This window comes from Arachis stenosperma, chromosome 3, assembly GCF_014773155.1.
Source record: "Arachis stenosperma cultivar V10309 chromosome 3, arast.V10309.gnm1.PFL2, whole genome shotgun sequence".
Taxonomy (NCBI): Eukaryota; Viridiplantae; Streptophyta; class Magnoliopsida; order Fabales; family Fabaceae; genus Arachis; species Arachis stenosperma.
In genome coordinates this window covers 155,879,651-155,904,494 of record NC_080379.1, presented here as the reverse complement: position 1 = coordinate 155,904,494, position 24,844 = coordinate 155,879,651, and the positions used below count along the sequence as shown (strand labels likewise).

The 24,844-nt window shown below is 33.6% G+C and overlaps 1 protein-coding gene across 2 annotated transcripts; it reads right to left on the bottom strand.

Moving 5' to 3' along the window:
* Positions 1-503: 503 nt before the first annotated feature.
* LOC130968318 (mediator of RNA polymerase II transcription subunit 16-like) lies at positions 504-10,182 on the bottom strand. 2 transcript variants are annotated; one of them, XM_057893519.1, is made up of 16 exons: positions 9,824-10,182; positions 9,342-9,410; positions 8,920-9,008; positions 8,433-8,545; positions 7,788-7,889; positions 7,046-7,136; positions 5,898-6,491; positions 4,731-5,349; positions 4,498-4,577; positions 4,244-4,326; positions 3,729-3,965; positions 3,386-3,557; positions 2,554-3,068; positions 2,229-2,405; positions 1,463-1,837; positions 504-965 (listed from the first exon to the last, which is right to left on the bottom strand). In XM_057893519.1, exons 1-16 carry the CDS (start codon positions 10,096-10,098, stop codon positions 819-821), a joined length of 3,738 nt encoding a protein of 1,245 aa, XP_057749502.1. In that variant the 5' UTR covers positions 10,099-10,182; the 3' UTR covers positions 504-818. The 2 variants fall into 2 exon arrangements, with proteins under 2 accessions (XP_057749502.1, XP_057749503.1); XM_057893520.1 differs by lacking the exons at positions 8,920-9,008; positions 9,342-9,410; positions 9,824-10,182 and having other exon boundaries at positions 7,046-7,131.
* Between the last annotated feature and the right edge of the window lie 14,662 nt (positions 10,183-24,844).

Genomic DNA, 24,844 nt, shown 5'->3' with positions numbered 1-24,844 from the left:
TTTTCGCTCAAAACCAAAACCGATACTAATTAGTAATTACCATCCAGGAATCCAACGTAAACCTAGTGCATTTGTTCGTGGTACTTTTACGAAAAATCATACTAATCTTAAGTGCTACAACAACGTTTATGTATTGTAATCTCAGTTAATTTAAGAGAATTTATTTGGTAAATTTTTCTTTTTTTTTTTTAACCTAGATATGATCAGACTACACTACACAATTATTTATCTAACTGATAACTTTACTTTCATTTTTCTTTTCTTCGTAATCAATCAATTTTTGAACTGTACTAGAAAAGCGTATAAATCAACAATCCCCATTAACAAACTACACACTAACTCTACTTATCTCATGTAAAATTTAAAGTACAACTTACTTCTAATGTTTAAGTTACCAAAAAGAACAACTAGTAGTGTTGCGAAAATAAGTAAATAGTCTCCGGAAAAAAAAAATCTCGTCAATGTAGAAGTTCTCATGAAGACAAGAAAGTGCGAAGCTAATCTAATAATTTACATGGTTTCTATTAGGCAAATTGACAAAAATATTCCAGTGCACAAGCCACTGATGTGTTCATAGTACAAATCAAGGGGGTCAGAGAACCTCAAAAGCAGAGGTTTCTCCTGAATTAATTTCCGAACATCTGACCCATCAGAGTGATCAACAAAACAGCCACTCAAACCCAAGAAAGTAAAGTTAGACCTCCAAAAAAAGCTACATGATGATAATTGGCAACAAAATCTACCCTCTACTATACATTTCATCCACAATACTCTCCAGATTGAACTCAAGTTCTAATACAAGGATAAGGAAGCCATCTCTATACAACTCGAACCCATGTTCCACCGCACATTGGGCAGCCATACGCCCAGCGGCTGATCCACCAAATCTCCTTGTCATTGTTACTAGGAGGGCTAGGAGCTCCAGGGGAAGCAAATGCAGAGGTCTGACGCAGACATCTTATGCACTGCACCACACATGTAAACAAAATCATGCAATAGAATATACAGAATACAATACAATAAGGAGATTAACCATGCATAATTTCTGAATATCTCCATCACTTGGGTATTGGCAATTTTTCTCCTATCTATTGGAAGGTATATATACAAAGGAACTTCAGAGACATAATTCTGAAAGTTAATTGGCCGGGTATTTATCATGTGAAGAGATGTTAAACATCCTTGTAGACCAAACTATATATCCAGAGTTTTAAAAATTAAGGGCAAAAATGTCCTATGGTTTCTAGTTTCTACAGGGTATCTGAACGATTTCTAGCTCAAGCTGAAATGACCTTGTTTCAGAATCTATACTAGCATTTCACATTTAGAGAATTTACAAAATAGATCTCTGCATTCACATGAAAAATTGATGATACAACAAATATTTTGGAATTCCTGAGTTGTAGAGTTAATAATTATTGGTAAAACTCAATTGAGAAATAAATCATTCTTCTTTTCTAACCTTGAACCAGATTCCTTCGAGGCCAGCCTTCCACGTTGTAGTAACAACATCTCGTCGAGATCCCATTATGCCAAGATAAGCTCCCAAGCCCACAGAAGTGTTCAACCCGAAAGCAGCATCTCTTTCGGACATCCTGCGCTTCCTTGGCCATAACTGCTGGGCTCCGTAGTATACATCACATTGTTCCGATGAACTGAAATCAAGTGGGTCACAAGTAACTAGTTTCGGTGCTTCATTTCCAAAATCCACGTCCTCTGATTCAGATGAAGGTACACCAAACATATTCCGCCTGTGCCACTCTTCTGCTGGAGGGTGAAGTTCTAGTTCACGAAGTAGAAGACCAGCGGCATCGGCACCTCTGGGACGAGGCATATTCTGCATATAACATTTTAGGCAGGGTCATTCACAGAAGATGTTATCCGACAAAATAAATCATGAGGCACCAAAACAGAGGAAGTACAGGGCCAACAAAAGCAACTACACAGACATTGAAAGCTTAAAATTTAAAACATAAATATGATCTAATAAATCGCATCATATCATTTAAGTCAGAGTAAGTATTTTCCGTTGAAGGGAATCTTCATACAAAGGAAGATAATGGGCACACTTTCGAGCGCCACTCATTAACTTTAATATCATCAATGCAAATCATTAATTAAGCAGCATGACAAACTTGAACCCATATCACGAAAATACTAATTACCACCAGTTTAATTGTCTCCCAGGAAATACTAAATTTCAAAGAATAGGAAGAGCACAAGGTTACCTGCATATGTGGGCCAAGAGATGCTTCCACAACCTCTGGCAGTACAGTGTAGTTCCCATCAATATAATGCAGCCGAACCTGAATGTTGCTGCTCCCCACCTGGGAAACTGGTAAAGGGTGTTGCAGCCCAGCTGTCCGGCGACATAGATCCATTAGTATCATAAAAAGCACCTTGACCTGTATCATTAGTACAAGAACTAAGAAACAGTCTATTTTACAATCTCCTGGGGAAAAGAAATTCCCACACAAAATGTTGAAAACAATTAACATCACAATCACAAAAAATAGAGTCATCAAGATAAACTGAAAAACTATCATTTTATACCTCTTCAAATGTATATCCTTGGCCAGCATTCCCAGTTCCTACTCTTGAACGCCCAGGAGCCGTTTCTTCACCTGCTTTTATCCCAGGCACAATCTGACCACCCCGACCTGTCGGACCATCATCTGACTTAACTACAGCTGAAACTGGTTTTGTAGTCTCCTCTGTCTTGCCAGTAGCAGAAGCATTTGGTTGAGGCTTTTGTACAGTGGGATCAGTGGTTCTATTTGCAACCCCCATATAGCGAGGGAGTTGTGTTCGCCGAAAGAAAAAGCAGAATAGCAACAGTTGGCATAATCTGTGAAGGAAATGACAGTCCCCAATAAGTCTAACTGCTGGTGTTCCAGGGAATGTTCCTGTGTTAATGCTGATAGGCATAAATGGCGAAGGACCACTGATGGGGGGAGGAGTTGGATTGGACACTGCTTCAGTTGGATTACTCATCTTGGCGATGGCCCCTTGAACCCAACTTTGCAGCTGTGTGCTCCCCATGGAACTGGTGGTCCCATTTTGACCTCCTGAAAAGTATTGTCACCATTTTAGTTTGAATTGCAAAATACACAATAAAGCAGTGCTGGTGGTGACGATAAAACAGCAATTCAAGATGAGATGGTTATTTGCATTAGAAGAAAAGCACCAAATTTGCATTTCTACAGTAGATTCAAAATGATACCAGACCAAACTAGAGTTTCAAAAATATTTTAATTCAGGGACCTGAAAATAGATTGGATTAGTGGACCACAATGAACATGTTTTCAATACTATAGGAAACCAACAATTTTTAAACTATAAGGACTTATGGAAGACCTTCTCAACTACAAAATATCACACTGACCTTGACTTGTTGCAGGAGTTGCAGAACTTTGGGTAGGACTGGTAACCACATTGCGGTTGCTTCCAGTGCTTGCAGTTGCAGCATGAGATGCTAGTGTACGACAGAAACTTGCATAACGACGCAATCGTGTAATAAAATGGGAAGCCAGATCAAGAACTGCATCAACATAAGCCTGCAGAAATTGAAACGAGCAGAAAATTTATTAATGGCAAGAGTGAACAAAGCAATGATGACTGATGAGAGTGGAAAGAATTAAGCAGTGAACCAGAAAAATTGCATTTTTAGATATTCTAGTTAAACAAAATAAAGCAAGAAAAGTTTCCAAATAGTAAAGAAAGCAGACCTGAATAGTAGGAATTAACGCAGGTTCTATAGCCATTGATTCAGGATCAATGTTTGATAGCGTTTCACCAGATGCATGCCATGCCTCAGGCACTAAAGATGAAGAATTTACCAAAGCAGACTCAATTCCTTTTCCAAGCATATCCAACAATAATCTAGCTTGCATATCCAGAACCATTGCCCTGACCTCTTGGGCATTTGATCCTTCCAGTAGCCTACACTTTATCCTGTCTAGACTCTGCAATTATAAATAGAACCAAGTTCATTTAGCATTGAAGGTAGTTAAACAGAAATGGGTGCAAGTTCGTTGAAAAGTGCACTGGAGCAGATTTCTGGAACCAACAGGGACAAGCAAAATTTTAAATGATTCAAAACCAGAGTGTATTGTTTTATATGACTAGTTTTTTATATAACCATCTGCTGCTCACAATAATGGTGAAATTCAGGAACAAATTATATAAACTATGCATGCCAATAAGAGGATGCTGAAATGGGGAAAGTGCAATAGTAACATACTGGACCATACTGCTGCCTGTGCTGAGCAGAAGGAAGAGAATGGAAATCCGCATCCAAAACTGCAATAACGCTGTTAAGTGAAACTGAAACGAAGAATCCCCAAAAAAAAAAGAACGTGTCAGTATACACAACACTAACAAAACAGCATATTATGCAGACGGCAGAGATTTACTATGGAAGTGAAAATAAATACTCTTTTCTCTCTTTAACTAGCACAACTTGAAGCAGACAAAAATAACTAAGCACCTACTTACCAATACCATCCTCGGCGGCACTCTGTGTACAGCCCACAGCATCCCACCAATCAACGCCAACCATAAGGCTCCACCAAAACCTGTATGTGAAACATAAGTTAGCATAGACGTGCAAATCATTGATGAAAGAAAAATCAGAACTTCCTTTATATGACTGCAGAAAACGGTAGAATTTATAAATTTACAATTAGTAAATAGTTAAGATGCTTACTAAAAGGGATTTTCGAAATCACCTTTCAGCAATTGCACGCTCCCAAGTCGATGAATTGGCCTTGGCTTGACTAACAGGAATAGCAGGAGGAAGAACCCGAACTATTCTCAATACTGTACGGTCTTTGATAGTGTCATGCCAAACAGAAGCTGAACAACAGCTAGTTGAAGAAAATGCAGGAGCAGCAATTGCAGATCCAACATTAATCTGATAGTTGTCCACAGGTGCAAAATTTGGACCAGAAAAGACATGGACACCACCCCGAAGAAAAGCAATGGCAATTTCACCACCATGAGCAGAGTAAACAACTCGGGCAAGTGTCCTAACATCACTTGGTAGATCGAATGGATCAAAATTGACCATTTTTGATTTATCAGAACCAGAGTCAAATGTCTTTTGCACATCAGAAGCCACTCCAATTGAAGATGCCTGATGATTCTTGAAATCATTTGTTGGTGCTATGCTTAGGTCCACTTTGGACTGCCAGACAGTTTGCATAGGGGGTTGTCCACCCATACTAGACGTAGGGTTCCCAAATATAGGATGCAGAACAACATGTTGTAAAGATGACTCCCAGCGTTGCACTCTCCACCCTGTAATTGATGGGCCCTCATCTGGATCATATGGCGACATGTACTGTCCTGTGCAAGTAAATCAATTATTTGTCAATGTCTTGGTTCAACTACCAGTGCAAAGGAATGAAACCTATCATAAAATTCAGATAAATATGCATCACAGCATAGCTATCACAGAATAGAGGTATATATATAGATACTTCTGGATTATCCACACACAATAATATTAGCTTTACCTAGGAATGAATAGTGCGAGACTGGTACCACTGTGTCAAAGGGGAAGGGGACTTGGTACACCTTCTATCTGTTCCACTAGAAAGTAATTTGACATTCAAATTTATCTTCTTGTTATCTTCAAATTATTTTGTTTCATAACAGCTTAATTGATTTTTCAGCAGACAAAAGATGGGATTGAACACAACACAAGGGTTACTTTATATGTTTAACTAATAAACACCAGATTCCAAGGCAAATTAGCACAAATCAGCTGTAATCTTTTAGCATGTTACTAGTAAAGATTTGTGGTGTGTCATTTTCAGATGTAAGCACACCATAGCATAGAACAATCTGAAACTTGCTTTCAGGTGAAAAATAAAACAGAATCAACTTCATACCCTCAACAATCACAACGGCTATGACAGAACCACCACGTGTAGGATCAAAAGCCACTGCTGTTACACCAGAACCCCATGTAGTGGTGGCTGCAGATTGAGCTGCAGCTTCGGGACTCACATATGCTGAAAAATTTGAAACTGGTGAACAGTATAAGGGTACGGCATCACCAAGGTTTTGTTCTGTCTGTTTTCTCCCTTGCTTTGCTTCAGATAATAGATAATCTTGCCAACTAAACAAATATCCAGCTAAAGGAGCAAAGCCAGCCCAATTGGGTGGGCTAAGAGGTGGAACACCACAAGTAGTACTTGTCTTTGGAGTTACTTGGAAACCATTTCCAGGTCCAGGAGTGACTTCCCAAACAACAATGGTGGATGGATTAACAATTGGTACACCTGCTACATGCATGGCGCCACTGTCTGTTATGATAGCATCACCAGCCATAATGCCACTGGGCCCACAACCCAAGAGTCCTTTACTAGTGCAAAACCACTTAGGCGTTGCACCATTCTGACTAGGAGGCCACTGGGCCCAATGAAGCTGAACTGAGCCTGATGAGAACACAGAACAGACACAGAGAAAATTGGGCCATCTAGCTGAAATGAGAACAACTGCATGCATTAGATATAGGAGAATAATACTGCCATATAACATAAAGCTGACTACACATATAACGAGTTGCCAACAAATATGCGACTAAATGGAGAAAAGAAATTTCACTCATCATCATCATGGCATTAGCCATCATAACTATCATTATCACCATACAAAATTTGTGATAGTACCAGACCATCACCCAATCCCTGAATAGACTATAACAAGTAAATGTAACTAAATTGACTCAAGTGGGTAAAACATTGGTGGAATAACAATGTTGGAGCTTCAATCCTCCACCATGCCACAACTCTCCTCCACTGTTAGGCATGGCACCTAAAATGTAACTTTAAGATAATTTAAAAGATATAAACTTGAGAAGCTCGAATTCACACTTTAAAATAAAATAGGTTAAACCATCAAACTGAAGAGTGACTTGTGGCAAAAATTCTAAAGCTTGGAGGAATTGTTGTGGGGACATTCTGTACTCCTTGAAGTCAATTGTCCCATCCCCAATGTACCCAAAAAGAAAAAGAATGAAAACAAGATAGGTGACCTGAAGTTTGAGATTGCTGTGAAAGAAACTTCTCCTCAAATGTTGACTTTGAAGTGGCAGGAGCACTAGACTTGGATGAAAGCCACCTATACTGATTTTTGCAAATTGCACAGATTAGAAAAGAAGTAACTGATGATAGTTGTGCTCCATTCAAACCACTCTAGATTAGCAACTACTCAATTTTTAAATATGGTACAAAAAGAAATCACTCAAGATCGGTAAAAAGATCTGCACACAATTTTTTGTTTTTCTATTTTTATAAAAAAATATCATCAGATATATTCGATAGTCATTTAATCAAGAAATAGAAACTCCGCAGAAGTACAGACAGACAGAATGAACAATATAACTAAAGAAACAACTCAATATGAGACAATCTTGCGAGAAATTGATACGGAAACTCGTCAAGAGCATCCTTACATGCTATGCATGGGATCAACAGTAATACAGTATGGAAGAAATTAATTATTAATCACACAAGAAGAACATACCAGAAGAGAAGGTATAGTAATAAGAGAAACCAAACTACATTACCTTTGTCAATTTAAAGGGTAAACAACAGAAAGGCACAAAAATTCTAATTGGTGAAAATGGACACTGAGGACAGAATGAAAATAACCTAGGTTCAAGGGTAAAGTCATACTCATACACATGGCAAATTAGAATACATTATCATTTATCAAAAGAAATTTACAGAGAGTTTGAATACAACATTTTCAGAAGACTAGTTAAACGCACATACCGGAGACACCCCAGATAGCCACTTTGTAACAACTGCAATATCTTGCCGCCATTCATGCTCACGCTGCCAGCAGCTAGTATCACGTACAAGATTAGGTGGCCCCTAAATGGACATACTATCAGAGAAACAAACATACAACACAAGCAAATATGTATAAAAGACAAGTCAGGAAAAGTTTAAGGTGCAGAGACAATCAACCAACTAATAGCTACAAGTGCTAAATCAATTACATTAGCTATTTTGTGAAGCTAAGTGCCTAAGCCACATAATGCATAGCGAGGTCTCCCTTACATAAACGGAATTTGACTAGAAATTATGAAGTCTAAGTAAATTTGGTAACATTAATATTGCATGCAAATAGAAAACTCTAGTTATCTCTTACAACTGGAAAACCAATGATAAATTACTCGTATTTATGATGAACAGAAAAGATGCACTTAATATTTGGTAGGAGCTTCCTTCAGAGCTTTTCTTTTTTCTTGCTTTTTCTCTTTTATTATGTTTATAGCATTCTTCTTTTATCCCCTCCCCCCCCAAAAACAAAAAAACAAAAACAAAAAAACAAAAAAACAAAAAAAAAGGGGAAAAGAAAAGAAAGAAGACAATAGAGTATCCGTAGGAATGATAAGGATAGTTCTTACTTACTTGAGAAGGTTGAGTCCAAATAGTCACCCTCCCATGGAAATTTGCAATCAGTAATGCACGGGAACAAGAGGTCGGGGACCATTCTATAAACTGGACAGAATCACGAGGAGAATCTGCAGATGAAACATTACCAATGACATGTCCAAAAGAACAACTAAGTTTGATTTCAGAAAAAATTTCAAGTAGTTCTTGTTTTAACAGCCATTATAGAAATATTATATAGTTTTCATTACATTTCATATTTGCACCATTTTTGTAACAGAAACTTGAAATCCAGAACCAGAACTGAACAAAAACAATGTACCACTTCAGTATTGAAATCAAGAAAACAGAATATTTTTGAAACCAAAAGAACATAACAAAAAGTTGTCATCTGATACAGGCCCTAACAAATCTAATCGCAAACTGCATAGCTAGTTGGCAATACATGCGGCTAAAAAAATACATCTTTCAAGATAATAGAAACTAAGCAATGACATCAAGATACCTGCTATGACATTGAACACTGCACACTCAGTCGGCCTCTCTGGGATTACAATGTGTATTGGAATCCAAAATGGTGGATTTGCAGTTGAACTAAAAAAATGATAAGTAAGAAAATTACAAATAAGCACTAAAAATTACAAATTGTCAACAAAAGCAAACACTTGCGCGTCAGTACACCAGTGTAATAAAAATGGAATCAACATATGATTGAGAAGGGTAAGATGGCATGTTTTAAAGAATTATATATTTTAAAAATGTAAGGTTTGAACAAATTTTACAGGTTCTTAAGTTTTCCTCCAATTAGTATTTGTATACACAGTCATTCTTGCTCTTAAATGAAAAATCTAGCACGTGGTCTATGAATTCCGGGCAGGAAATGTCCAAATGGATAATAATGAAACACACACACACACACACACAAACCTTGGGATTCTTGCACACGTTTCAGCTGCACAAGCTATTGCATTGAGTTTTCCACACCAAGAAACAGCACTGCAAGAAAAAATAGATCATAAACAAATTGATTGTACCGAAAAATATTGACTTTGAAACCACTATCAACCATCTAAATTTAGTAAATTAGCTCGCTAACTAATCCCCCCCCCCCCCCTTGGATGATGTCATTAGCTTGTAACGAGCATAAATTAAGAAAAGCTGTGCCACATGATGAATTCCAAGCTTCAAATACTCATTGACCCTAACTAGTCCAAGAATCCTATATATCGAAAACACTACTTTACCAAACATTGTCATCAAGTGGAACTGGAGAAGGTGAGAATTGTACCATCTAGAATCAATGAAGTTGCAAATTCAGGAACCCCAATAAAGAAAGAAAGAAAGAAAACTAAATAAAAAACCTTCAAGATTCCCAATAAATTGGGTTGCCCAAGAAAAGCGCAACAGACCTGAAATTGCGACATAGTTCAGGGACACTCATCTTGTGGAGTAAATTCGACTTGGTTTGCTTCAGAGTGATGCAGAAAACGGTGGCGGGACCAACCGGTTCTTCGTCTATTGGATGGTCCACGGCCATGGGAGCCTTGTCCTCAGGTGGCGCCACCTCTTGATCTTCACCACTGACAGTGATCGATTCAGACTTTTCGGAACCCTTTGAAACCGGTTCTTGAGACTGAGCCACGGGCTCGCCCTCTGGGTCGTTAGTCCCAGTAACTTGATTCATACCCAAAAAGCCCTAATTTTTATAATGCCCAATGGGGAAAGGGAAAGGGGTTAGTGGTAGAAAGTTGCAATTGAAGGCGACAGGTACACTGTTGAAAATCTAGTTAGAGAGAGAAAGAAATAGAGTATGTGTAGTGGGGTTAGTGTGTTTGTGCTTGAAAGTGTTGAATGCAAGAGAGTTGGGGTTTTTTTTATTATAATTGGTTAATTAAAAAAGGGGGATTCTGAAGTTAGGGTTTTTGTGTTGTGCAATACTGCAATGTGTAGGGTAGGTTTGAATTTGATGGATCAGGAATTGATTGTTTTATTGAGAGATGGCGTCAATGTTTTTGGGGCTATTTCCTCTCTCGTCCTTTTTTATTAATTAAATTTTTGTTTATTGGCTGAGGTTTGTGTTATGGTACTGAATGAGTGGGGGATGTGTGATTCTAAAGTTGCTGCTGCCAATGCAAGAAATCTCCAGAAGAGACAAAGACAAAGTGCCTTTTTTTTTTTTCAATCAAAGACAGTGTTTGTCAAAGATTTCTTTTCAAAAAAGGAAGAAAAAAAAACTCTATTCTCATTTTTTATTCTTTATTTTGTGAATAAAAAGATCAAAACACGAATAAAAACTATATTGAGGTATTAGTTAAGACAGGTTGAAGAGCTTATTTGGTCACACCCAAATTGTATGAATAAAGCACCAGAGCAAGTAAAAGTGATGGCCTAATAATTTGTTTAAAATTTTAAATTTTACATAATTTTTTTATAATAGAATTAACTATTATTACTATTATTATCATCCTTTTTATCACCTGTCTTTATTATTTCAATTATGTAATTATATCATATCATTTATTATCTCGTTTACCAACAACAACATCATCATTTTTTTTCATCTTTTGTACAACGCTATTTTTTTTGAAATATTTTTGTATTATAATTATTTTTTTTCTTGTGTACGATATTATTTTTTTCATTTTTTCAACGCTATCTTTTTTTTGAAAGATTTTCGTATTATAATTACTTTTTCTTCTTGTGTATGATATTATTTTTGGTAACGGTCTTTCTCCACTTAACCACCACGAATAAAGATATTTTTTAAAAATAAATTTATTAATAGTTTAAAATCTCCACCAATTACCAATAAAACTCTACAAAACTAATTTCATTACAATTTAACAATTTTTTTAATAGATGGATCATATTATTCCAAAATAATTTTGTTAAGAGTCTAAATATCCCTTTTTTTTTGACAGAAATTACTTATTCTTCAAGAAAATAGACATGAACTAAATTAAGTGTTTACAAATCTAAGAAAATCGATTATAACAATTTTTATTTAATATCAAAATAGTATAATAACAATATGCCGAAATATAGTAAAACGCAAATCGTTCCGACTGAACCGCTTTTCTTTTTTAGAAAAACAAAATTTGTCTTTGGCAATTCTTTTAAAAAAGTACAAATCGTCCATAGAGATTATGCCTTAAAAAAAAACATAAATCACTCTTACACGGTTATACTTTTTACATTTCTTTTAAAAAAACACAAATTTTTCTGGTGATTACAATTATTTTATCATTAATTGTTCTTATCATTTTGACATTTTAAAAATCATCCCATATTTTAAAAATTATGAAAAATCATCATTTAATGAAAAATTACATATAATTCTTAAATTTTTAATATATTTATTTTTTATTTATTAATAAAAATATTTAAAACATTCTATTAATAATAATTTTATTATATGTCTTTAAAATACATATTAGCTAAACCCTTTATAAATTCTCAATCTCATATTTGAATAATTTTTGAACACATAAATTACTAAAACATATAAATATTACTTAAAAATTGATTCAAGTATTTGAATATAATTCTTTAAATTTCGGTAAAGTAGAAAATTAGTTTATTGGTCCTACAATAGATGTCAAATATTTTTGTGAGGATAAATTTTAAAGTATATCTCGTTATTTAATATGTTGTAATATGTCTTTTTTTATAGAGTAAATGTAACTTAAACACCAAAAAACACAATTGATTGGTACCTACAAAAAATATTTCGATACTTAAATTATTAAGTATTTAAGAGGTATAAAAATTTTATAAATATAAAATATTAGTGAATAATTTATAGACATTTAGGCATTATAACACTAATCATATGAATATATCTAAACATAAAATAAGAGATTAATGTGTAAAAGTTGATGAATTTTCTTTTTTGAGAGATGGATAATATTCTATATAGACATTAGATTGACGAAGAATATTAATTTGATCATAAATATAGAAATAATAATGGTTATCAAACTCATCGATTACAAAATTAATAATAAATAATATTTTAAGGCCCACTTATAATTCACCATGAACAATTTAACCAAAATTATACTTCATATTGAGTAAAGAATCAATTATAATTATATACTTAATTCTATTTTACACGTTCTACTCTACTTTGATATCAGAAGAAATGTAATCCCATATTACATAGAGTCTTATGTTTAAGTCATAAAACTGAGGTGGCAATATATTACGACCTCTAATATATATATATATAGTTGAAAGGAATTTTAACTAGAAGCCTGTGATGAAAAGTTAAGCAAAAATTAAATAAAAAATCACATCAATTGTGTAAGAGACAAATATGATAGAAGAATTCTAAAGATATATATAGCAAGGCTTCTAACCCGGCTCACAAAGCTAGAACCGACCAAAGCAAATATATACATATACATATATATAACCCAAAAGAGTAACCCCAAATATATTACAGAACACTTATTTCTCCAAGTCAGCCTCTAGGAAGGACAAAATATAAAATAGAAAGGTGGAGAATCTATATACATATATACAAAGCATAAAACAAAATATAGTAATCCCAAGATAACCAACTTCGCTTGCAGAGAAAACTCTACACGCTCACCGAGGTGCATCTCGATCTGCATCTGAAAAACAACAATAGCATATGGGGTGAGAACCAGGGATTTTCAATATGGTTAAGGTGTCCACATATATAATAAACAAGGCCTTGAAAAAATAAGAGGCAATCCTAAAACGCCGACAATCATATTATAAATCTTAAATAACTAAAACGAAAATCATGAATTAGGATGGTTCCCTAAGGCTTCCTAAACTTAACCAATTCCTTAAACCTAACTAAAACTTAACTAGAACCCTAAATCTCTCCGCCTTTCCTCCGTTCCTTCATCTTCGGTGAAATCATAGATAGACAAACAAACAAAGCAAGAACATGTAGAGTACAAATACAGCAGGTAACAATTTAGCAAGTAAGCAAAACAATCACGCAGATAAGCCCAATTATTACCCAATCAATTAAAACACACAAATGCATATGATGCATGCCTGTCCTATGACTGATGAGTCTCATCTGTCGGTTATATAGTCAATCCGACATGTCCTGGTAGCTAACCTTAGACAGAACACCACAACACGGGACAGGTATTACTCGTCCACCCATGCTGGTGTTTCATCGAAATCGTGGTAGGCATTACTCGTCCACCCAAGCAGGTGCCACATCCTTAACCCGGATATGGATTACTCGTCTATGCATAGGCAAGGACTCGAATAGGAATTACTCGTCTATTTTCGGATAAGAATTGATCGTCTACCCTTGACATTACACATCAGATAGGAATTACTCGTCTATAGTCTATACTCACAAACATAGCTCGGATAGGAATTACTTGTCTACCCTCACAATCATAACTCGACATCTCAAAATTATCCATAATTAAACTCAATTCTCATTGTTAATCATATCTCAATATCTCAAACTCATAATCATAGCTTGGATAGGAATTACTCATCCATCCTCACAATCATAACTCCTTCATTATCAGCTCATAATATCACCACAATTCTCATTATATCTCATTCATTACTTTCACCAATCTCATCAAATCAGGTATCCCCTTATTCAACTTCTCCGATGCCCATTTCTAACTTCTTCCACTCGCTAACTCTTACTTCAATCCTTACTAATAAATTTTAGTCATAATCTTTAGATGTTTGGAAAATCAGAGGATTGTTCATTAGTTCAAAATAGTGAATTTTCATCAAAATAATAGTTTCAGAAGTTTACAGGCTTGTTGGGAAGGTCAAACCGTGAAAAACAGAGTTAGTGCATACATATAGGTTTTGTGCGTATGCACACAATAGAGCGTCCTTCCCAACCTGTGCGTACGCACACACACTAGAATTCCTACAACTTCGAGAATTCAGTTTTTGGCACATAACTTTTGACGTTCATAACTTCCTCTAATTTTATACCGTTTTAAAGCTATTGAAAATATCTTTAATTTGAAATAGATTTCATGTAAATCCAAAATTATAGACTCAAGTTATGGATCGGTAAAGTTCACTAAAAATCTATTATTACCAAAAATTACTAACACCTCAATTCTTCAAAGTTTTCATTTTCAAACCAGAATTTCTCACCCAAAACAACCCCAAAGTCCATCCAAAATCCTTCCATACCCTCTTTACCCCTTTCTCAACATAACAATATTCAATCCTTATCAATTTCAATCACATAAATTCATATCCAAACAACAATATCATAAATTAACAACATAATACTCATTATCAATATTCATCAATCATCAACTTCATCAACAATTAACAATTCACCACATTATCATAAATGGCTCAATAGGTACATCCAAAAAGCACTAATCCATAACGAACCCAACTACTCCAACTTATCCTATGGTCAACTAGTATACGTCTTCACAAAACATTATATATTATCTATGAAAAACTGAAACTATACCGTGACCGATTCCTCGTAAAGCCACAAAGCACTTTAAGGTCCTCCTCACCACAAGTTTCCAAGATCCAAAAATTTCACCAACGAAATTCAGCCTCCGAAACTTGACCTCAAGCTTTCAATTCCTCAAATTGTCTCCAATCTACAACCAATTTCAATTTAACATCATAATATTCACTATAATCAACATAGCGTTTACTAATTCAACATTTCACAAAAAAATTGAGTAAGCTTACCTTGTCCAAAACTCAAGTGAGCTAAACCCAACAAAACCCGCAAGCTAACTCAAACCTAAATATCGAAATTAAACAAGATTCAACATGGAGGCATATTGAATTTCGAAAATTGAGAAGGAGAGAATTAGAAATTAAAAAGTGAGTTTCTTATCAAATTGTTGAGTGGGTTTTGTAGAGAATTTTGAGACGAACGCGTGGCCGCTGATGGCTCATCAATCAGAGTTTCGGATCAAAAGTTACGTTGGTTTTGTTCTTCCCCCTTGCTCTTCACCATTCTGTGTAAACCCCGATTAAATTAGTAGATAATTAGTCAATAAATTAGTTTTTAATAAGGAATAGTAGAAATGTGAATATAATATTAAATTAGGATAGATCTCATCGAAACGAGAATTTTGACACCAATTTCAAAAAAAATGGTTCAATATTGGACCGAACCGGGCCCAAACCGGACCCGTGGGCCCAACCGGCCCAGCAATTAAAAAGAGAGCCACGGGCTCTTTCTTCTCCCCACATTCATAACGACGCAGGAAGCTTTCCAGGGGAGGAAAGGAGAGAAACCCATACGTTGACGGTAAAATCAATTTGCCATAACTTTTCTGTCCGAGCTCCGATCGCCGCACCGTTTATGGCCATGTGTTTACTGCGTCGAGCTCTACGTTCTATCGGAACAATTTCATAGATAATCTTCTATTTCACTTCAGTCTCCTTTTTCCCAATTTTTGGAAAATTAAGTGGAGATATTGAATTTCTTTACTCTTTGATGTTTTAGGATCCAATTAGCTTGAGAAAAACGTTCACTCTTACTTATGTGAAGCTTGGGTAAGGTGAGAATATGATAATTCTATTTTAATTTAATTGGATTTGAGCTTTGAGTATTAAAGTGGATATATATGTATTATGAATGTGTATTAGGTTGTGAATAAATACTTGGAGCTTGAAATTGTGAATACTGGAACTTGGAGGAAGCGAATTAGTTGAGGTTTTGAGGGCTGTGTTCTTTTAGGAAAATTGTCATGGAATAATACTTGGGAATTGGCTAAGGTATGGTTTAGGTTTTTTGCATTTAATATATAATGTTCTGTGAAAACTTAGGCTAGATGACCATAGGATAAGTTGGAATGCAGGTGTATGTTTAATGTTTAGTAATTTATCAATGAATATATTTGGTTGAAGTTTATTGGATAATTAGTTATTAATTTTGGATGGTGAATGTTGTTATGTTAATTTGGAGAGAATTATGGTTGAATGTTATTGTTGATGAACATGGTTGGTTTGGTGCTTGTTGATTAACTAATGATTTAGTGAATTATTGATTTGAGGTATTACTATTGTGGAGGTTGTTGTGATAATAAAGTATTTTGTGCTAGAAGCTCAGGATTAGTGAACTATGATTCTTAGCTGAATTTTGGTTGTTGGATTTGAATATTGTATGAGTATAATTATTGATCTAAGGTAGATTTATTGTGGTGACTGTTATGATGATGAGGAAGGGTATGTTGAATTAAAAAGAAAGCAGGTTTGGACCCGAAAAGGGTGGCAAAGTCCGAGTTTTAGAGGAGATGCTGCCGAAATTTTATAAAAAATTAGAGATCTTGTTTATATGATTATTTAAAAAGATTTAGATTCAAAGGTTATATGGTTTGATTTAGAGTTATTAAGAAAATGAGCATGTTTTAAGTTTGATTCATTTAGAAAAGAATGAATTATGTTTTGAATTGGAACTATTGATGGACGAAATGGGAGGTGTGATAATGAAGGATGAGGATTGAATATGATTGACGTATAATGATGAATGAGATGCGAATGAGAATGATGTGGATGTTGATGAATTATAATTGAATTATTTATATGGCTTATGAATTTGAATAATCTGATATACGAGATTCCCTGGATTAAGTGTCGTGGCTTGCCACCACGTGTACCAGGTTGAAAACTCGATACTCTGTTAACCCTACGACGTAAGTGTGACCGGGCACTATATAAATTCCTGAGAATGTTACTCCCATTGAGCAATATTGATTATTTGAGAAAAAGCTATGCATAGACTCTTGGGGATGCACATCGGGGGACAGTCTAAGGACAATTCAGACTTGTGGGTTGGCTGGATAACCGACAGATGAGCCTCATCAGCCCTAGGACAGGCGTGCATCATATGCATATTACTTGAACTACTTGCTTGTGCTTTAATTGGGTGTGCCTAAATGTACTTGCCATGTTAAATGTGTACTTGTTACCTGCAGTGTTTGTGACTTTCTTGTGTGCTTGCCTTTATCTGTTTAAATGTATGTGAAAATACGTGATGAAGTTGGAGGTATGGAGGAAGGGCAGTATAGGACTTAGATTTAAGGTTAAGTTAGGTTCAAATATTCTTAGAAAACCACCTTTTATGCCTTTTGTTTAATACTTTAAGCTCTATAATCTGAATGTCGGCGTTCTAAGATTGCCTCTGGCATTCCCATGACCTTATATATTATGTGTGTGGCACCTTTACCATACTGAGAACCTCCGGTTCTCATACCATACTATGTTGTTGTTTTTTAGATGCAGGTCGAGAGGCATCTCGTTAGGCGTCTAGACTCTTGAAGCGGAGTGGTTATAGGGTTATTTTGTTATGCTATGATGTATATATATGTACTTAGTTTTCTCTCCACATAACTTGTTCTTTTGATCCTCCTAGAGGTTTATGGAGAGGCAGGATTGTGTATATGTACTTTTGGGTTTTGGGATATGTATGTATATATGTGTAAATCTCCTTCGGCCAGTCTTGACTTCGCAGGTTGAGTTAGGAGCTTGTTATTTTGTTTCTTTGGCACTCTATTCCTACTTCTGTTATCTTATATTTGATAATTATGATTTTCTTAGCACGTAAGTTAACTCGTACCTTGAGCGTTGCGCTTTTATTTCGCGATTTTTTGTTTCCTCTTTCTTCAAGACTCCTAGCATATTATAATTCTTCTGCTATTATGTGTACTCATTTTATTTTAGAGATTGTAATACCACACCACCTCTGTTTTACGACTTAAGCGTAAAGCTTAATGTGGTAGGGTGTTACATTCTGCACACTCTCTCTCCCTTGTCTATTTTAAATGAGTTGAAAGCACATGAAGAGTGATTAAAAAGATTGGGCCTTGGGCCCAATATGAGTCCGATTCATCCAGTTCGACCTATTTGACTCAATTTTGGACTAAATTCTTTAAGTCAAAATTCTTATTTTAATTAGTTCTACCTCACTAAATCATAAAATTCTATTTTCTAATTTATTAACTAATTATTCACTAATTACTCAAAATTTACAAGAAATAAAATAAATTAATTTAGATTGATCGGGTGGTTAATTTATTTGTTTCTTTAAATAAATATTGAGAATTCAAATTCTAGTTAATAATAAAATTTTAAATAAAATTTAAATTTATAACAAATTATTACTTGGCTTATCGAGTTACAATTAACTTTGCTAGGGAGACAATGAAAAATCTTGATAATGTGTACAATGGGTTTTAAATTTGGCCCAATAAAAAAAGAAACCCAAACAGTTATTTCAAAAAATCAACCATCTCAACCCTAATTTACCAATAAAATTTATCCAAACACCTTCTCCCCAAACGTCTGTTACCCCATTATCATCAATCATCTCACCTCTCCGGCAGTAGAAACTCCCTCGTCGGCTATCAAACAACCATCCACGTAGTTATTAAAATAATCCTCCGACTACCTAGTGAAATGACCATCCAACATTTGTTAATTGTTATACTTAAACTGAATCAAACAAAATAACCATCCGATTAAAAATTAAAATAACCATTTACATCCATAGTGAATTAAACATCCAGTATCTAAATTCGTCCGTTGATGTATATACCTTGAAGACATAAGGGAAGTGAAATCCAAGAAAGCCAAGTTGGCCGTGCAAGACAAGGCATGTGCTAATTTTGCATGTACAAAAACGGGAGTATCATGGACTAAACTAATTACTTGCATAATTATTGTTGTGCTATCTTACGTTGATCTTGGACCTATACCTATGTAGGGGAGGCGACATCGTTGAAGGAGGCGACGGCGGCCATGGCGGTCTTGGGCTGCGCAACAGACACAACTTGTACGAAGGAAGTGTCTCCATTTATGATCTTACGAGGCGTAATGGATGTGTGAAAACAACACACTTTTGTGTCCCTATACGTCACGAATGACGACGTTGAGAGGGAGAAACCACTGGTACAGGAAAGGGGCTGCACAACTGGCGCGATACAGAACTGCGGGAACGACACAAACTGCACGACGGTATTGCTGGGCGTTCGTAGTGCGCAAATCGGCATAAGCTATGGACGACGGGAGTTGGTGTATGTAGCGACACGACATCGATAAAAGAGGAAGAGACTGGGCAAAAAGGCAATCACATAAGATGGGGGAGAAAAAAGTCATTTTTGGGATTTACGTAACTATTGCAAATCCTTATTTATTTTAAATTTCAAATTGGTCATTATTAAAAATTATTTATTTATTTATTATTTGATGTTAATTTCAATTTTACTTATATTGTACACATTGTACACTAAATTAATTGGCTCTCGTACTCTCAATTAAGATACATAGTAGACGCTAAAAAATAACATAAAATAATGCTTGAAGTAATCACTAATCACTTGTGCAATCACCAATTTTTTGTGCTTATATGCAGACTTATTATTAATTCCTATACGGCCCATTTGGTTGGTGTCCATGTTCATAAAAAATATGAATACGGTGACACATGTATATTGTTTGTTTAATAAGACACAAAATTATCATAGACATGGTGACATACACATAGACACAAATACATATTTGTAGTGTCTCACATTTAACTTATGACACATATTTGAGACACAAACACAGCTTTTTATTTTCACTTTTATTCTCATTATCTCTTTTCATTTTCATTTATACCCTTCTCCTTTTAACCTTGATCCACTTCTTTTTTTCTTCTTTCCTACCTTCTTCTTCACGGCCTCCTTTCTTCCTCCATGCCTCCCACCCCAACCGCCGCCTCACCTTCTCTGTCCCTTTCCACGACCTCCATTCCTTTGTCCTTTATTGCCGCCTCTCTTCCTCCTCCTCCTTCACTGTCTCTCCTCGTCTTCTTTATCTCCACTGCCTCAACTCTTCTCTCCCTCCCTGCCTCCCTCATCTTTGAGCTTTCTTACACTTAGATTCGTCGTCGCCTCTGCTTTGCATCTGTCTTTGCCAAATCCACTGCCGTCGCCTTTGTCGCGCCTCCCTCTCCCTCTCTCAATCTGTCTCCTAGATCTACTTTCGTCTCTATGCTTCTTTCAGTTTTGACTATGTTTCTCTTCTACAATTCTTTCGCCTCTTTTTCTCGTTGTCAGATCCATCTGGTTCTCTGTTTTATTATTTTTATTTCATATATTATTTATTTTTTTATTTAGATGTTAGATTGAAAATTGTGGTTATATATTAAATTGGATCGGATCTAAATTTTTAATTTATTATGTGTTTACTATTATTAATAGTTATAATTTGTATTGAAATGGTGGTAGAGAAGTGGTTATGGTGGTTTTAATGATGGTAATTTGAACTAAAATAATGGTAAAAAGATAGTGTTGATGGTTTCTGACAGGAATAACATTGTCATTTTGTTAGAATGATAAATTGCAAGTAGTGTTATGTCCTTGAATACCAAACAAATCCTCAAATTTCATGTTTCATCGTGTCTCTATCATTTTGTGTGTGTTTCTTATTTATCTCTATTCACTAACCAAACGAAGCCATAGATACCTCATATATCACAAACATACATAAAATTACCCTATAAAAGAAAAGAATTGGCAACAAGATATCTAAGTCATACTTTTCTATACGTAATCAAAATATTATAGATAATAAAAAAATTATACGATTAATAGTATTTGTATAAATAAAAGAGTGTAAATTATTTGATATAATTAATTTTTTTGTAACTATCTTTTTTTATTTAATTATACTATAAATTAATTTTAAATTTAATAGGAACAAATCTCAAAAAATTATCTTTTATTATTACATTTACAATTTTATCATTTTTTTAAATACAAATTTTAAATTATGATATTTTTAATTTTAAAAAAGTTTTAAATTGCTTCAATACATTTTATAAAAAATAAAAACATCTTAAATTTAATTAGTCTCTATTTATTGAAAAAAAAAACGTTTAAAATTACTAAATTTTAATCTACAAAATAAAATAATAAATAATAAATTAACACTAATTTATTGATAGTAGATATTATATGTTTAAAATTATATATATATATATATATATATATATATATATATATATATATAGGTGTTAAATTAGCAGATTTTAACCATTTCTACTATACAACTTATATTTTACACATAAATTATTAGAAAGTAAAAAATAAAAATAAAAATAAACAAAAATAAAAAATAAAATTTTAAAAGTAATTATTGACTCATCATATTAAAAACAACAAATAAGCATACATATGAATATTAAATAAAAAATATTAAAATAATTAAAATTATGATCCATTAGTGCACACATAAGATAATTTGACGAATACAATAAGACATATAGTTTAAACACAACAATAACAAAGTCTTGTCCCACTAGGTGGGGTCGGCTACATGAATCAAACGACGTCATTGAGTTCTGTCATGTATCATGTCTATAGAGAGGCTATTTACATGTAGATCTCGTTGACCACTTTATGGATGGTCTTCTTAGGTCTTCTTCTGCCTTTCACCCCTTATTCATCTTCCATCTCATCTACCGTTCTGACTGGGTGTTTCGTCAGTCTTCTTCTCACATGTCCAAACTACCTAAGATGCGATTTTACCATATTTTTCACAATGGGTGCTACTCTAACTCTCTCCCTTATATCTTTGTTCCTTATTTTATCCAATCACGTATGACCACTCATCCATTTCAACATTTTCATATCTGCCACACTCAACTTATGTTCGTGTTTCCCTTTAGCCGTCCAACACTCTGTACCATAAAGTATAGCCGGTCTTATAGAAGTGCTATAGAATTTACCTTTAAGTTTTAAAGGCACTTTTTTGTCGCATATAAAAACAGATGCATTCCGCCATTTTGACTAACCTGCTTGGATTCTATGATTTACATCATGTTCAATCTCTCCATTATCCTATATGATGCACTAAATATACTTAAAACTTTTAACTTTCCGTAGGATGTTTTCTCCAATTTTCACCTCTATATTAGTGTTTAAAATTTGATAATATTAATTATAAAAAATATTAATTATAGACATCATATGTATAAAATTATGAATGTTATGAGAACAAAATTATAAATGTTATTAATATGAAATTATGGATGTTATATATATAAACTTATGAATGTTATGAGTAAATTTATCAATTGAATAAATTAATTTAAGTATTTGGCATTTTTTTCAAATCTAATTATGATAAAATTTGAAAATAATTTTGTTAATTTGATAGTTACTTATGCAATAGCTAAAAATAATATGTATATAGATGTAATAACTAATACACATTTATTGAATTTTTTTATGTTAGTTACATATAATTATGGATGTTATGTGTATGAATTTATGGATAATATAATTACGAATCTATAAATAGTATTTCATACCTGATCAAAACTAATATGATTTTCCATACCTCAAAAATTACTTAATTGTGAACAATTTTATCGGGTGAGTTTATTTGTTATTCCACTTCTTCAGCTCCTTTCAACATAAATATTGTGTAAAGATCAAATTCAAATGTCATATCACAAAAAAAATACAATTGATTGTGAATTATTTGGCTTAATCCACCCAAAATAAGATTCAAACAACTTCAAGAGTGTAAGTGTGTAACATGCACGTATTGGTTCAATTTATAAAATATCTTCAATTGTAAATTTTATTTTTCTGCCTCTCCGACTAATTGATGCATCAAGCCTTTAATTGCTTTATTCGTGACTTGTTATGTCAATGATAAAAAAAAAAATTAAAGGATTAATTCGCCGAATTAAGCTCTATTTAAGGATTTGTTGTTGGCTAATGAATTGTTACATGCATAAGATGAATTTAAATCGTCGATATTTATTTAAGCAGACTAGTGAATTAATCATTAGACCAACCCAACTTAATTTGATTAAAAATATACTATGATTAACATGTAAAAAAAATTGTGATAAGTTGTGTGATAATTTATTTGATAAGAGAATATGATAAAAAATTAATATATATTATAATAATAATATAAATAAATTTAATTTTAAAAAGTTATGGCTAATTAAGTAATTATGACTAAAATATTTTGATTTCAAATATTGGTAAATGTTATAATACCTAAAAATGGTATTTATTTATTAAAAAAGATTAAAAAATAATATTTAATTTAAAAGATATAATAATAAATAATTTTTAGAAAATCAAAATTTACTATAAAAGATAAGTTAGGCAAAATTTAGACACCAACTCATAGACACCTAAAATTGGCCTCAAATATTTTTCTTTCCATATATATGTGCTGCCCTGCTGCGCGCGCGCCAGATATACTTTTCTCCATTCATTCATCTGTTTTTTCAACCTTATAGTCTTGAATATTATGCCACGAGACTTATTTTCGAGTTAATCAAACTGCAATAGAAAACGCGTCTTAACAACAATCACAGGTTCAATAATCTATTGTATTTCATCTCTCTATATATATTTTAAATTGATGAGTAATACTCTCTTATGCGGTCCAGTTGGGTTGCGATTTGTGAAGTTGAAAACTTGGTACTGTTTTAACTTTTAACGTTCAAAGAAGGTAAGAACCATTTCACACTACACTGTCTTCACTCTTCACAGTTGACAGTTCACATGACACTACATGGTCATCATAGTTTTCGTTTTTTATGTTTTTTTATACTATGATTCCTATCCCATTACGAACAAATCATTTAGTCCAATTAAAACAAATGATCCTAAGTTTTCCTTTATTTATTTATATGAAATTCAATCTCATACTAAGAAGAAAATAAGCGTACCTAGATCTCACCACTAACTTGGTATATAGAGAAAAATCCCCCCCCCCCCCCCCCCCTCTTCCCCCTTTCTTGCATGGCATGATTAATTAAATTGCACGCGTGCATATCTCTTGCAGACATGTTCCAATTTATTTCAATTTCGAAAGACTTAGAAAAATCTAGGGTCAATAAAAGCAAGATGCAAATGCAAAATGAAGAGGGACGTCGTGGGACTCACCCAACGAGGCCACATGCATTGATGCATGCCACAAATTCGACACAAATTTTGCGTAATATGCATTCTGTTTTGACTTGTACTCCAGGTTATATTATACATTGATGATGATGATGATGATTATTATTATTATTATTATTATTATTATTATTATTATTATTATTATTATTATTATTATTATGTTTTTAATATATTAATTTAAGTTTTTTATACAAAATTATCTACTTTTTTAAGAATTTAAAATTAATAATTTAAATTTTAAATTTTAAAATAACAAAATAATTCAAATATAGACCAATTTAAAAATTAACTATTTTTTAATCAATATCGATTAATTTTTCTAAAGTTACTTTTACTTCTGGAATTTATCATTTTTCAAAATTATAAATTATAAACTTAAATTTTAATTTTAAACTCTAAACATTCATAAAAGTGAAGATTAAAAAAGTTGATAAACTCAGCTAATTAAAAGTAAATAAATTTTAAATTTTTTTATACAAAATATTT